The following is a 16,533-nucleotide window of genomic DNA, read 5'->3' on the forward strand; positions in this document are numbered from 1 at the left end:
TTATTGTGGCGTTACTTTGCGGATGTCCATATCAATGAACTAAAAGAATTTCTTTGCTCACCCGCGACCCGCGAGATGTTAAACATCTGGTAGCATGGTGTACGGTTGTGTTGCTCTGAAGATGAGCTCTGATTGAGTTCGAAACGCGTCAGTGTAGTGTCGTGGTTGGTGGTGATAGATGGGTTTGTGTGATTTGTGTGTTCGTACAGTGTGGAGATGGAGGAACTGCATGAACACGCATATCTTGCATAAACTTAGCTATCATAAGGTCGCGGGTGAGCAAAGAAATTCTTTTAGTTCATTTATATTATTCCCGATAATGTCGGATGGATGTTCGGCGAAAAGCTCGTAGCGAATTTACCTTCGTTTCACTTGAATGCTCGCTAGAACGTACGCTAGAATGCTCCTGTTTTACGTTCCTGTTTATTTTGTGACTTTTTACCGGTAATGTAACATTCGCTAGAATGCCCATTACAAGTAAATTCTCAAGCGTATCAGCAGCCTTAGCTCACTATGTTTTTTCTTAGTACTATTTAAAGAAAAATATGTTTGATTGAAGCTCTAGTAGGTTAGACTAAAGTGCGAGACTAACATTTAATTGGCTGTCAGCCGTTTTGATTTTTAGATCAACAGATCTCTCCGTTACTATTAAAGTACTGGTGATCGCTTCCATAAATCTTCTTTATATTATTAGTATGTATTCCATTTTGCGTTTAAATGCGATATACCTACATGGTGTTAAATAAATCTCTTCTATAATTTAACCCACATTACTGATTACTATACAATACCAGTGGAAAAATATTAAATCTGAAAAGTATAAGTTTTGTATGGAAGTTGAGTCAACAAGACTATCTCGATAAAAAACAATTTTATTTGTGTTATAATTTCAATGTTTTTCAATGTATTGTATCAGTAGCCTTTGTGGGTTCAATTATAGTACAGGATTTTTTTGAAAACCATGTAGGTTGCTAAAAGTTTTAAAGTAAACACAGAATATTTTAACAGGCCAGGTTAGTTTTTCTTCAGGTTTTTTTTTAATGTTGTTGACTTTCCATTCATTGGTCAAAGTTCAAAGTGTAACGCGTCAGTCAAGGGAATGATTAAAACCCTTATCAAACTAACTCGTCTGTTGAAATATTACGGATCTATTTTATTTAAAACATCTTGAGGAAGTGGCTCAGTTATGCGAGGTGAATCGAACCTTGAATTTAAAGCTCCTGTAAAAGTGCTAATGATCCCTTGTCTGCAGATAGCTATTGAGTCCCTTCAGGGATTGTAGTGGTCATGGTATACCGCAGTACAGTGAGCATAGACCTTTAGCGGTTTTCGAGCATTTTCAGAATAATAGTTAGTACTCTGGAGCTATAATTTTGTATTGTTACTAATTATGAAATTGCATTTTCGAATATTCACCGCTGTGAAATGAATTTGAAAATGTAATTTTGTCTTTCCTTGTGTATACCAAATGTGAAAGCTATTTGATATTTATCAAATCCGGGACCACTTAGTCGGTTTTTAATTATTATTGTTTTTAATTTATGAAACAGGCCGGTTGTGTGACTGGATCAACTAATACGTAACCTTTTTTTTTGCATTTTTTGATGGTGTATGGTATTACTTAAGTCTCAGTTAACCCTTAAGTAAGAGTCCCTAGTACGCTCGCGTCTCCATACAAACGTAGTTTCGTTCTAATTTACAAGCAGCACTACGGATGAAAGCGCAACTTTGCAACTATAATGGGAGCAGCCATTACGATGCTTATAATTAGGTTTGATTAAAATAAAATGTAACAGAAAAAAAAACAATAACGAATTTCCATTTCTCATACAAAACTTAAAATGAATGTGATTTTATTTTGTTACATTTAATATGAACGAAAACTAATTAAAGGCATCAAAATAGTATGTTGTTTGTAAATTAGAACGAAACTACTTTTGTATGAAAATGCGATCAGCGGCGAGCGTACTGGCGACTCTTAATAAGGCCCCATTTATTGGAGCATACTACCAATCAAAAGCAGCTGTCGAATACATACCTGGCAAAGGATATTTTTAAAGCTCGTAGTATTTTCAATAATTACAATGAATATTGTAACCTATTACTAAAAAAATAAGGTTGAATTTCCAAATCAATGCATGTGGTCGCTAAATCGCCTCTACCTTATTAAGGGTTAACATTTAGAAATCGTCACTACTTGAAAAAAAAATTGATAATTTACCTATCCTCGCTCAGCGCAGCTCTAGTGGAAACAGCTGAGCGGAGCGAGGTTAGGTAAATGAAGCGTTTCCATTGGTTATTATATTAGAAACACATTCATCGCAATACATCCTCGCACACCTCTGGTGGAAACGCATCTTAAAGGCAAAATGCCGGCTATCGGTTTTCAAGTCGAGGTTAAAGATATGGGGATGAAAAATGGCATTATGATATGGAAAATTAAGGACACTTTCGTATAGTCGAAAATTTAATCAAAAATATCAGAACACGCTTCTACGCCGTTGATAATAGAGTCGTGTTCAGATATTTTTGATCAAAATATTTGCTCACGGTTAAACTTGACTGTACCAGCAACTACTGACAACTAGAACTTCACTCCATTTGCATTTGGTTAGATATTTGATTTGACTTATAATCTCTACCTGTATACATCCCACTGCAGCGCACAAGTCTTCTTTTAGAATGAGAGGATGCCTATGAACACGGAATTCGTATAGGGAAATAACTGGACTAATAAAGTAATACCAACCTGAAAAATGCTTTTAACTTCACAGTATTCTTGTTTGAGGAATTGAGATTAATTTAACATTATTAATAAATATGTCTACTTATGATATTATATTTTGATAACAATATGATCCAAGCATGACAATTTATATTTATACATGAGTAAGTCTATATAGAATAAAAAGGTTAGAATAAACAGCTAATGTTGTTGTTGCATAAAATATGAAAATACGATTAAAATTCTGCTTCCACGATTAGAAATAGTAACTGTTGTGCCGATATGAAACGAAATAAAAACTGTTTAAATCTTAACAATATTACTAATATTTATTCTTTGTATTGCCGTAAAAGTTCTTTGAGAATAAAGTAATGAAGGTGTCATCCGATCAAATGACAAAGCTAAGAGAATGTTTTATTAGGCATTTGTATTTCAAGTTGTAGTATTTTTTGGATGTGTTGATTCTGGGTCTTTTTGTTGTATGAAAAATTGAGGACACTTCTTGTAAAATCAAAAATATATAGCTTTAAATAGAAATGTCCTTTTATCAAATTTGCATTTACTTACCAAGTCTATAGGTTTTTTAACTTCATTTACGCTTCTTTACGTAGGTCTTCTTTTTTGTTTTTCAAAAAATGAATAAGGTTTGATATTTTTGTATATCATGTATATAAGTAACTGTGTAAAAATCTACCAAGAAGATATTAGTGTGATTTAATTTATTATTTATGTATTACTTTAACAAATTCTTGAATTAGTATACTAGAGAATGATACCAACACACTCGACTGTATTTTAACAATGATGTGCTTGAATTTTATTTCACAATTTAAGTGAGAAACTTATTATTGAAATTTACTTCCAGTGAGTATAAGTTTACTTTGTTAACAAGTTCTAATGATAATGAATGTATTCTATTATTTCTTATTATAATTTAATGGTTGTATGATAAACGGTTACATTTATAAATAAGGTCATCAACATAGATGATTCAAGATGCTAGTTTTTTTGTGTTTTAGAAATACGTCCTATTTATTAACTAACTTATGGACTAGGTCAGGCTTCACTTGTCAGGTCAGAATTAGAGGCTAAAAAGGATAGTTATAATTATTAAACACTAATTGCAACATTCTGGACATTGCCACGTTAAAATAACTCTAGAGAATAACCTCCTTTTTGGCGATAGTCAGGTAAAAAAAGAAAAATAGTGATGAAACGATCACTGTTATTTCGTCACTATATTTTATTTGTTATCTATTTGTCAAGTGGAAGCCTGTTTCACACAGACAGGGAAACTATGTTTCTAGTTTAGTAAATACCTACTTTCAGATATATCTATAGTACATGCGACAAAGATCTTTGTCGCACCTGTGAAAAGCAAAATAAAAATGGTGGCGCCGATTTTATCGTATCTATCTGTCAAATTTTTGACGTATCGTGAATGAAAAAAGTCAAATATTGTTTTATCCACTTCCTTACGTCACACTCTAGCTAAGTAACTTTCGAATCGATATTATGGTTTTTATTTTAGCTTATCTGAATTTAAGACAAATGGCAACACCGCTAGGTTTTAGTGAAACTTGTTAAGATCATTCTTGTGATCCATTGAGTGATCATACATATTTATAATTGTCTTAAGTTCTTAAAAGGTGAACCATAAATTCGGCTGTCTCGTTTGGAACAATAGCGTAAATTCGAATAATTTTGATAACATCGAACGGCTGCGATGTAGCAATTTGTTACTCATTGTGCGGTGATTTTATAAAAATTGGGATTAGGTGTTGCTAGTTAAATCCCATCTTAGAGTATATAGACAAGAATAGAGAGATGGTTAAACTAGCATTAGTTCTCTCTCTGACTTCTCTTGATTGGTACAGTCGCCATCAGATATTTCGAAGCGGCCAAGGTGGTCAAAAATATCGATAAATCAACCTTCAGGGATCCCATGCCCCAATGACCTTATGTTTTTTGTAGCTTAATATTAACATCAACGGCTTTAAGCAATATACTATCCCATATTTACTTCATGAACTTTATTGTCTTCGAGATATTTGGCATCAACTTGAACAATTTTAGGCCAAAAAATTGGTTTTCTGGCCATAACTTTTTTGTTAATTAGTTTCAAATGAAAACCCTACACGTTTTTAGAGACGTCAAAGAAAAACCCAAATATGTAGATTTCGTATATGTCAGATCGTTCACTTCAATAGAGATACGAAATAGGTGTTTTTTTAGACAATATTTAAAAAAATCATACAAAATTGTATTATGTATTCATTTCTTTCGAAATCCGGTAGACAAAAATGGAGATAAAGATTGAAGAACCGGTGGCCGTTTGACTTATAATTCCATCTGTAGTGCAAAAGTAGGAAATACAATTCAAAACTTGTCAAAAACCGACGAAAACCTCGGGTAGCCCCTTCTTAATTATCTGAAAATTAATTAAATTATTATTATAATAGAGTACATGTGCCGATATTTTTGACCACCTTGACCGCTCCGAAATATCTGTTGGCGACTGTACCATTGACTTTATTTTGTGTATCGCTCAATGTCATTGCCTAGTCTTTAGCTGAGAACATTATACACGATGATTTTTAATTGGTCATCAGGAGTTGAAAATAAGAATACTTAACCTGGCAATTATTTCACTGTTTAATAATTAGTTATTATTAATTGTTAAAAAACCAACAACCACTGAATACATGGTCATCCTACTCAATTAGAAATCACCGATTGAACATCATTGTCTATCTCCGATATTCTAAAGAGTGGTGAATGGTGTGGAGTGAATAGAAAATTTGATTCGGTTAGCCTGCGTCTGTACTAACATTACCAGTTAAATATTGTTAGTTGTTTGGATGCTTCTATATAATTGTTATTCTTATCTGTAAATGTCCTGGTCTTTGCATTAATTTTATCAGATGTAAAGAAACTATTAGAAGGAGAAATGTCTGAAGTCTGGTTTATTTTTGCACTATTACATGAATTATTTTTATTTTTGCAATATTTGATCATTAGGTTAAGTTTTATTAAGTTCCACTGACACCAAAATAGTTTTATTATCGTTTGGGCACCATCACAAACTCGGATGTCTCACATAAGTTTGCCTAGATTAATTGATATGAAATTGCATTTTATACATGTTTACCACGACCGGACCCAGGTCAGAGTTTAAGATTTATTTATTTTTCAGAATTAATGGACTTGTTAGATTAAAATTACAATGGGGAATGTGTGAAAAATTTAGAAACGGTTGAAACTTTTTATATCAATAGGAATAACCTTTATAATTAACAGAAAAAAATATCAGATTTTTAAGTAGCATCAATTAATAAAAAAAAATTAAAGAGTTTTATTTACCGCCAAATTACGACAGTACAGTCCGGTCAGTTACGGGTTGTTCCATAGTCCAGAAAAAAAAACATTAAAAAAGATTTTATGTGTCTTTGACTCGATCGTTTTGACATGTGACAAAGACACAAATTCAAGCGTTTCTAAAATTTTCATCCATTCCCCATTTTGTACTCCTTTACTAGGAGGCGGCGAAATTGCACAGTAATAAAATTTATATTTACTTAAACTCTTCATCTTGAAAATATTTGAACAGTTTTATATTAGTCATTTAAGTTGAAATACCTAAAAAGCGGTTGGCAAAATATTCTTTCGCATCTGGTGGTGGTGGTGGTATTCTTTCCACGCTGTGCCACTGAAAAATATACAGATAGACTATCTAACTGAATGACTTTTTTTCTGTCCAGGAGCCCTGCTTATACTTGTCTACCCGTAAATCTTATATTACATTAGCATCCCCTCAGCATCCAACTATATAAGCGCCAAATCAACTTTCGATTCAACTGTTTGGAGTTTATTGGACGTGCGGGCGGCTACTCGTTTGTTTCCTTGCCTTTTCCATTTGGCCCTGCTCCTGAAGTTCGTATATGAAAAACATTCCAGAGTACGGGTCGCCTTTACCGCGGTATCTTGGATGCATTCAAGTCTGTCAGAGTGTAAAAATAAAAGTCAGTGTATTGTATGTAACCATAATTGATAGTTCATTATTATGCAAATTAAAAACTTTTGTTCTAACATTTTGGGGGGTAGTTTTGCTGTGCTATGCAGCATCTCAAGCTCATGCAAATACCCGTTTGAATTATAACATTAGAAAGAAACTCCTTAATTTCTAGGAATAATAATTTCGGTCAACGTTACCATGTGTCTGAGGCAGTTTCATTGAATATTTTTATACTGTTCATAGACTAAGTATTTTTAATATTTTTATGTTACTTTTATTTAAAAGCTGGGTCGGATATGCAAAACATTGAATGTTAATATTTTTTATTGTATAAGAATTGCGCATGTTCGTGTTATCGTGGATGGAAAAAGCTTGTGAATACTTTTCAACTATAAACCTAGATCTAAATGTAACTTGTTATCGGTGTTCGTGTGGTTTGAGAAATAAAACTGCGAATTTATACTGTGAAATGTCATTTTATTTCAAAGTACCTCGCATACTTTAATACATAAAAAACTTGCAAGTATCTTATTATAAGCTAATGACGTCTAGCTGTACAATCACTACGCAACGCAACGCAATGCGTTTATTCACGATTTCAGTCACGGGAGTCACACACGTTAACACTATATTTACACCAGTGTGTATATGAGTTCGTCGCTGGAGTCCGAGCGCGGGCTGCGGGGGTGGCGGGGCCGCTAGAGCAGCGCGAGGCTGACGCGGCGGTCCTGGATGGTGGAGAGGTGCCGTGTGGACAGAGCGCGCTGCGCGTCGAACGGCGTGCGGAAGGCCACGCGCGCGTCGCCCGTGGGCTGCCCGCGCTCGTTGTAGCGCCGGATCACGTCGTCCTGCGTCAGCTCGAAGTCGCCGAAGAAGCTGAGGATGTCTTCGACGCTGGCGCGGAAAGGAACGTTCTCGAGCGCCAGCACGCAGCCCGGCGCGCCGAAGTCTTCCAGCGCACCGTCGGGGTCCTCCTCGCGCGGGTCACGAGCGTCGCGCCCGTTCTCGTAGCCGCCGCGCCCGCGCCCTCGACCCCGCCCGCGGTCGAAGCCGCGGTCGAAGCCCCGGTCGAAGCCGCCCCGGCCGCGCCCGCGCTCGCGGTCGAACCCGCCGCGGCCCCGGTCGAAGCCGCCGCGGCCGCGGTCGTTCCAGCCGCCGCGGCCCTGGTCGAAGCCGCCCCGGTCGAAGCCTCGGTCGAAGCCTCCGCGGTCGAAGCCTCCGCGGTCAAAGCCGCCGCGGCCTCGGAAGCCGCCGCGCTTGGGCGCGCGCGGGTCGAAGAAGGGCTGCTGGTCGATCGGGGGCGGGCCGAGCAGCGCGTCGCGCGGGTCGCGCTTGGGCCCGTCCAGCGCGTCCTCGACCACGGAGCGCGGCACCAGGTCCACGGTGACGCGGCAGCCCTCCAGCCCGTGGCCGTGCTTGGCGGCCGCGCGGCGCGCCTCGCCCACGGACCGGAACTCGCAGAAGCAGTCGCCGGACGGCACGCCGGCCGCGTCCAGCATCAGATGGATGCGCGCCGGCACCGCGCCCGTGTCCGCGAGGAACGTGACGATGGTGCGGTCGGTGGCGTCGCACGGCAGGCCCTTCATCAGCACACAGTCGAGCTCCTCCTCGGCGTCGGCGGGCGCCGCGGGCGGGGCGAAGCCGGGCCGGGCGGCCCAGCCGGCGGCGGCGGCGCGCGGGTCCAGCCCGCCGCCGGGGTAGCCTCCGAACTGCTGCGGCGGGAAGCTGCCGCCGAACGGCTGCTGGGGCGGCGCGAACGGCGCCGCGAAGAACGGCACGCCGGTCTGCTGGGGGGGTGTGGGGGCCGCGGGCGCGTCGAAGGCGCGGCGCTGGCGCGGGTCGCGCGGCGCGGCGGGTTCGGCCTCCTGGGGCGGCGGGGTCTCCCGCAGGGACTCCCGCGGGGCCTCCGACTTCTCCCCTTGAAGCGCCTTCTGCTTATCGTACTCCTCGTCCGTGATGGGCGTGATCACGGGCTGCCGTTTCCCGAACGCGTACCGCTCCCGTCTCTCGAGCACCAGCCTCGCGTCGTCGGTTTTCACGAACTGGACGTACGCGGTTTTGGTCCTCGTGAGCCGGCAGTCGTTGAGCATGATCGAGAGGAGGGAGAAGTCGCTGAACATCTTGATGATGTCGTGCTCTTTGACAAAGAGCGGCAGCTCGGCGATGCGCAGGACGCTGCAGACGGCGGGGGCGGGGGCGGGGCGGCGGCGGCGCGGGGCGCGGCTCCTCCTCCGCGGGCTCGTCCCGGAACGGCATGAACGAGTCCACGGCGCTCTCGTACGACTCGTCGTCCAACGCCTCCACGATCACCTGTTCTCCTTTGAGCTCGTTATTCTTCCGCTGGAGCGCGAGCTGCTTGGAGCGCGGGTCGCAGAACCGGACGAAGATGTTGCCGGTCCGGCGGCCGGTGCTGTCGTTGATCATTTTGATGCCGTGCTTGTCGATGAGGAAGGGGAAGAAGCGTCGCACGTCGCCGTAGCTGGTGTGGTTGGGCGCGTTCCGGATGGCGACGCAGCAGTCGTGCTGGGACTCCGCGTCGAAGCGCGAGCGGCCGTCGCGCCGGAAGCCCGCCCCGCCGCGCGGCGCGCCGCCCCCTCGGCCTCCCATGAACCTGTTCCCGTTCTGTTGTTCCCCCTGGAATGCGTTCGGATTCCGCTTCTTTCCGAGTTCGTTTAGTTTGTTGTAGGCGTCGCTCATGGCGGAATCGTTGAATCGATTGACCGGTTGTTCAGTGGGCGCGGGGGAGTTTTGTTGCATCGCGGATATTGCGTTGTTCATGATATGTTGGAGCTGAGAGTTGACGACGGGGGCGGAGTTGCCGAAGACCGGGGCCGGCGGGGGCGCGGGGATGTCGTCCGTTACGTTCAAGCCTCGCTGGTCTGGCGATTTCCGGTCGTTGTTCCGGCGGTCGCGCGACCGGCGCGGCGAGCTGCGCTCCGAGCGTTCCCGGGAGCGGCTGCGATCCTTGCGGTCCCGTTTGCGGTCGCGGCGGTCACGGCTGCGGCTGCGGTCGCGGCGCCGTCTCTCCCGCGAGCGCGACCGGTCGCGACGATCCCTCTTCCTGTCCTTGCGGTCGCGTGATCTAGACCGCGTTCGAGAGCGCCGTCTGTCCTTTTCTTTGCTACGTTTTCTGGTGTTGTCTTCTTCTCTGTCGTCGTTGGTGTCAGAGGGGCTGACGAGGGGAGCGGGGGGTTCGATGACGGCGGGCTGGGGGATCTCGTTAGGGTTGCCTATACCGGGGATGCCGAAGCCGGCGAGGCCGGAAGAGCCGAGCGCAGCGGAAAAGGGAGTGATAGCGGGGGGGATTACGGGCGCGGGGAGCGGAGCGGGGGCGGGAGCGGGCGCCGGCGGCGCGAGGGAGAGTATTGGCACGGTCTGCCTGGCCGCTTCAATGACCTTGTGCATTTCGGAGCGCGAGCTGAGTAGCAGCTTCACCTGAATCTCCTTTATTTTGCCGCAGTCGAGCATCATCGCTTGGCGCGCGTCCTCGTCCGTACTGCAACAAGTCATACATTCGTTTCACTAATGATTCAGGTTGGCGATATAAACATTGAGATCTTAACCTTTTCGCCGCCAGGTCAAATACAAATCACCCATACGCCAGGCTTATATATTGCAATGCCTAAAATTGAACCATGACACAATTAAACGAAGGTTGCTTTTAGATAGATCGTTGGCGTGGAACCTGCGGTGCGTATATTATATATGAGTCGTTGGCGTCGAAACGGTTAAAGTAGGCGTGTTTCTCTCATATTTTGTTAAGGAAAAACGATTCTGTGTTATATAACGTTGAATCAACCAGAAACTATTGATAGCTACTTACTAATAGGCACATGAATTTAAAAGAATGCTAAGTAAATGACTTGGAAAATACCTTCCACTATATCGTATCCAAAAATCTTTTACCGACCTAGACCTGGAATATCACTACAAATTGGACATATTTCAAGACTATATGTTCAATTAAACCCATCGCACGCCTCTCAAAATTATATACTTATGTATATGATTACAATAGTCTTATAGAGGTAGTTTTACTTTAAAGTGCATTTTCCTAAACAAGCTGTTGCATGCCTGTTATTGGTGCATGAGCGATGGCCATAACTTATCCATAGGTACTAATATTACAAATGCGAAAGTGTGTGTGTGTGTGCGTCCGGATCTTTGGTCCGGATCGATGTGATTTTTGGCACAGAGATAGTTTATAGGCCAGGGAGTGACATAGGCTACTTTTTATACCAGAAAAAATGCATAGTTCCCGAGAGTACAGCGCGTGATAACCAAATTCCACGCGAGCGAAGCCGCGGGCAGAAGATAGTACTTACATAATGTCTTATTCATGTACTGTTGGCACTGTTAAACAAAATCTATAGGTATGTTATATTATTTAACAGGTTCCCTATCCCGAAGCAATGTGCAGCGTTCTTTTGACATGTGGTATGAATCATATATCATGGACATCATGGTACTTAACATCATCATAAACATCAGAGGGGCTACTACGAAACTCGCAAATCGAAGTTCGTATCACACCGTTCCTTTCACTCGCGGAATTAATGACATAAGCGTCAGCGGGACGGCAACATACGAAGTTCGAGTTTTGCACTTCGTGGTATAGGGCCAGCAGGGCTACTACGAAACTCGAAGTTCGTGTGGTGCGGTCCCTCTGACACTTATACTATTTAATACGAGAGCGAGAGGGACCGCACGACACGAACTTCGAGTAGCCCTGCAGGCTGAGGCCGTATTGCTTAAGGGCCAGTATAGACGGACTGTATTCCAACTTCAACGTAACCGCAACTGCCGACTGCCCATACATTTTTCGTTGCAGTTGGAATGCAGTCCGTCTGTACTGGGCCTAACGTTTCTGACGCTCGCGATCGCAATCAAATGATTTTCGAACATTTAAAACAGATTTCGCATACAAAACTGTCATTTGATGATGATGTCTTCCATGTCGTGTCCGACAAAGGCGAACCTTTAGGCCTGTTTATTATGTGCCCGAACATGGCTGGCAAAGCCAAACTTAGTTTTAAAGGGCCTATTACAGGGCGCGCAATGTAATTGACCACTATCATTATAAAATATGTAATACCTTTAAACGAGCAATTTTTATATATATTAATATATATACATACTCAGCAGCACAAAATTTGGCCCACCCTCCATACAAAATTACCTATTATTGCATACATTTGAGGGCCAGATTTTTTGCCGCTCAGTACATATATATTTCGGGGATCTCAGAAACGGCTGCAACGATTTCGATGAAATTTGGCATGTGGGGGTTTTCGGGGAGGCCAAATCGATCCAACTTTGTCTTATCTCTGGGAAAACGCTTATTATCGATATAGCCTGAGCAAAGCTCGGTCGCCCAGGTATGTACTGTATAAGTGTAGGAAGGTCTCGGGCGGGTCTTTATAATAAGACGTTTGGCATCCAGGTGTTCCAAGCTATGGATCTCAAAATTTACAAGACCCTTATTTAAAGAGCTGCGCGTCTTCACTGTCATTTATTTGATTGCGATCGCGAGCGTCAGAAACGCTAACGCTAGGCAATACAGCCTGACTTAAAATAAAGAAAATCCTAACAAAAAAGTTCAAACCGACTCAAAAAAAAAAAAAAAAAAAAATGGAACCGACTACAAAACCCTTGAAAATATTTTTCTAGGTACCTACTAGCTCGAAGTCGGTGCCTCAGCACGAGCCAGCAGGAATGGAACAATAGTCGTCTGTCTACCTCACCTACATACTATGGCTTTCAATCCATCCTGCTGGGTCGTGCTGAGTCACCGACTTCGAGCTAGTAGGTAAATACCTAGAAAAATACTTTCAAGGGTATTGTAGTCGGTTCCATTTTTCGTTTTTTTATTGGAGCCGGTTTTACTTTTTTGTTAAAATTTTTCTTTATTTCTCACTTTTTAGTGATTCGTAGCCAAAGTACATCTAGCAGCCTACCTGCCGGCTTCAGCATCAGATCAGTTGGAAAGAATCATTAACTTAAAGCTCCTTCTTAGTCGCTAATCTAGGTATATTAATCATGATCGTTTATAGACGAGCGAGCATTACTTAGCTTTGACGAGTTCCATTGGTCATCTACGGTCTTCTTCATCAGGTCCAGCTTACCAAATGATACTTTCTGAATGTAAATGCTTAAAATGCCAAAATCGCTATAGGTGCACCTATAAAATTTGAGGTTTGCCCTAGTTTTCCCTAGGATCCTATGATCAGATCTTGACTTGGTGACAATGGGACCACCTCAGAAGAGTACCCTTTCGAATAAAAAAAGAATTTTGAAAATCGGTCCACAATTGACTGAGTAATCGGTGAACATAAGTACATAAAAAAAATACAAACATTGGAACAGAGAACCTCCTCCTTTTTTGAAGTCGGTTCAAAAAACAGAATACGACCGTATTTGCAATCGCGTAAGTGCGACTACCATGAGTTTACAGTGACCGTACTCGATAGCGACGGCGTAAATTATTTGTATGGAGAATTGTAATTTACGCCGTCGCTATCGAGTACGGTCACTGTAAACTCTCATCGCTATATATGAGCGTAGCAATTTATGACTGTTATACTCTCTATTGGTACTGTTTAACTAGCGCTTACAAATATTTATGACGGTACGGAATAAATATGGTAGTGTACTTGGACCACTAATTCAAAATTATGACCATAACTGCAATTTATACTGTTAACTTGTATGTAACTTTAGCGACATATTCATTTGATAGGAGCTTATTTTAAAATTGATAGACCACTTATTTGGGTGATGGTACCTACGTATTTATCGTACTTCTCCGGGTCAAGGTTTAACTTTTAACGCGTTTCAGTAGGTAGGTACAAACTAAAACTTACAATTTTGGCGCCATGACTGAAGAAATTCTGACATCGTCATTTTCTGAGTGGAATCCACTTTGATGCACTGTTAACTAACTAAAGATATGAATACAGCCAAAATGCAAAAAATATGTACCTATGTATACACGACCTTAATGTTCATGCAAAGTCCTGCATACTATGTACTTTTTGCACTTGAAACGTATGTATATTTTTGTTCAAGGTAGTACAAGGTTCTGCCCTGGTACGGTTTCTCAACTGTACCTATACCTACAGATACATATCGATGATACCGTTGTTATTCCTTGTGAACCATACATTTATAATAGGTTTTATGACAGACACAAAAGCAAATATCTTTTTCTATTCAGGAATGTGATTCTCTAAGGGCTGCTTGTAGATACGACAGAGTTAAAAAATAAATCGTTAAAGTTGAACTTGAGTTAGGGTTGTTGACAGTTCCATGCATTTATACTACAGATGTGCAAGTTGCCGAAAGTTTCCAATAGGTTGGGAAAGTTCTCAGAAATTTCGGGAATTTTTCACAAGAAGTATAGGAAATTTAAATTTAAGAAACGGAAATTCATTGAAGGCTGGTGTGGCGGCTGCAACGGCCGAAACAGCAAAATGCCGTAAATATAAGAATCTGGCAAACAATTTCATATTTGCGGCTTTTTCTTTTGAAACGCTTGGTCCGTGGGGTCCCGAAGCAAAAAAATCTTCCAATTTTAAAAAAAGAAGCTTTCCTGTTCCACTGGTGACCATAGGGCTGGCTCTTTCATCGGTCAACGTATTGGCATTGCCATACAATGAGGAAATGCAGCCAGCCTTATGGGCACCCTGCCCAATAGCAGCGACTTGGGTGATATTTGTAAATATAGATTTTTAGGATTAGAGTAGGTAAGTTCGTTTTAGTGCTATTTTTATTTATCTTTGTTACTTATTGTATATATATTATTTGTTTGTTTATAAATAGAAACGCCTTATAGAAATGGAAAGTTTCAATCGCCACACAAAATTGTGAGAAGTTTCTGAAATTTTCCTATATGAAAAATTTCGCAATTTTGGAAAGTTTCCTTTGGCACATCAGTAATTTATACAATAGGCATGGAGGAGGTAGGACCTTGCGCAAGGTCCGCCCGGATTGCTACCACCATCTTGCTCGCTAATCCTGCCGTGAAACAGCAGTGCTTGCACTGTTGTGTTGGAGAGTAAGACAGCCGGTAAAATTACTGGCACTTGAGGTATCCCATCTTAGGCCTCTAGGGTGGCAACGGCGTCTATGGGCGGTGGTGATCTCTTACCATCAGGAGATTCACTTGCTAGTTTGCCATCCAGTCGAATAAAAAAAAAAGGTACCTACTCAACCTTGGGTTAGCAGCTAACCCTGAGCTAAATTTAGTTCTTCGCTGTGTTTGGCCACGTTTGGCTGACAGTCATAAGTCAACTCGTTCGATCATTGTACTGGCGTTAGCAGAGCGCGTGTCTTATCGTTGGTCGTGCGTTGACACCGATAAGCTAGTTCCCTAGGCGAAAGCATGAATCGAATATGTTATGTACCTATATCAACACAGGCATTTAACCCTTAATAAGGCCCCATTTATTGGAGCATACTACCATAGAATCAAAAGCAGCTATCGAATACATACCTGACAAAGACTTTTTAAAGCTAGTCGTATTTTCAATAATAACAATAGACATCGTGACGTATTACGATATTAATAAGGTTCAGTTTTCAACTGCAATGCAAGTGGTCGCTAAATCGCCTCTACCTTATTAAGGGTTAACCACCGAACAACAGCCAACCGTTAGCCATTTTCAACCTCGACGTTGGCATCGTCGAGGTTGATGGGTCTATTGGCCCGATCGATATTAAGCAGGCATTAGGGCTTCCGCTAACTCACGCGGGTGCACCGGCCTGGCTTGGCGTAGGGTGCTTGTTTTGTGTCATCTGAAAGAGCAGCGGCTGCGTGAGGCGGGGCTCTGCCTGCTCTATTGAAACAATACGCCGCACGGGCGCCAAGCCGTGCACCCGCGCGAGTTAGCGGAGACGCCTATATGGAGTTTACTTGCCTTGGCTTAGTTAATGCAGTCTAGCGAGGGATCATTTTTACCGAAGGCTAAGCGATGTTCCAAAATTTCGAATTTATATAATATTTATATTTATTCCTATCGATAGGAATGTTTTTTTTTATGTATTTGTTAGCTTCACCTTGTCAATGTACCTATTTAAGTCAAGTCCTACCCGTCTGGTGTAATGTCTGCTGGGCTACTACGAAACTCGAAGTTCGTATCGTGCAGTCCCTCTCGCTCTCGTATTAAACAGTATAAGTGTCAGAGGGACCGCACGACACGAACTTCGAGTTTCGTAGTAGCCCTGCTGTACGCTGCCTGTGTAGGTAGAGGTGGGCCTACTCCGAAGTTCGAAAATCGAAGTTCGTATCGTTCGGTCCCTCTGACACTATACTATTTAATACGAGAGACGGTACGATACGAACTTCGATTTTCGAACTTCGGAGTAGGCCCTCAGGCTGAAAATCAGCGCGGTGAAGTAGTCCTCACCGCACAAGCTCAGCCTGAAGCTTTTGCCACACACAATTTTGCTAATTTTAAGAAACTTAAAACTATCAAGGTGTTATATTGTTCGTTTGTGCGCTCTATCCTCGAGTATGTATCCGTGGTGTGGAACCCGTGCTATCACATCATATATTACCTAATCATATTGACTATTCGAAGAAAGTTTTTAAAATTTCTATAGTTTAAATCGAAAATTATCGATCTAAGTTACCACGATAGGTGTATAAGGTACCATTTTTTATACCTTGATTTGAGAAGAAAGATAAAATGATATTGTTTATATTACAAAAATCTTACTAATATCAGGATCCGTTGATAGTCCAGAGTTACTAAACATTATCAACTTTCGTGTTCCCAGAGCATCCATTAGA

General features: G+C 42.2%; 1 protein-coding gene across 1 annotated transcript in view; it reads right to left on the bottom strand.

Annotated features, from left to right (window-relative positions):
- Positions 1–4,687: 4,687 nt before the first annotated feature.
- The window catches only part of LOC141430986 (uncharacterized), a 28,618-nt gene continuing 16,772 nt past the window's right edge, over positions 4,688–16,533 (bottom strand). The window contains 2 exon segments of the mRNA XM_074091897.1: positions 4,688–8,917; positions 8,919–10,236. Of these exon segments, the coding sequence (XP_073947998.1) occupies positions 7,439–8,917; positions 8,919–10,236 (2,797 nt within the window). The 3' untranslated portion in view covers positions 4,688–7,438.

Source organism: Choristoneura fumiferana, chromosome 9, assembly GCF_025370935.1.
Source record: "Choristoneura fumiferana chromosome 9, NRCan_CFum_1, whole genome shotgun sequence".
Classification (NCBI taxonomy): Eukaryota; Metazoa; Arthropoda; class Insecta; order Lepidoptera; family Tortricidae; genus Choristoneura; species Choristoneura fumiferana.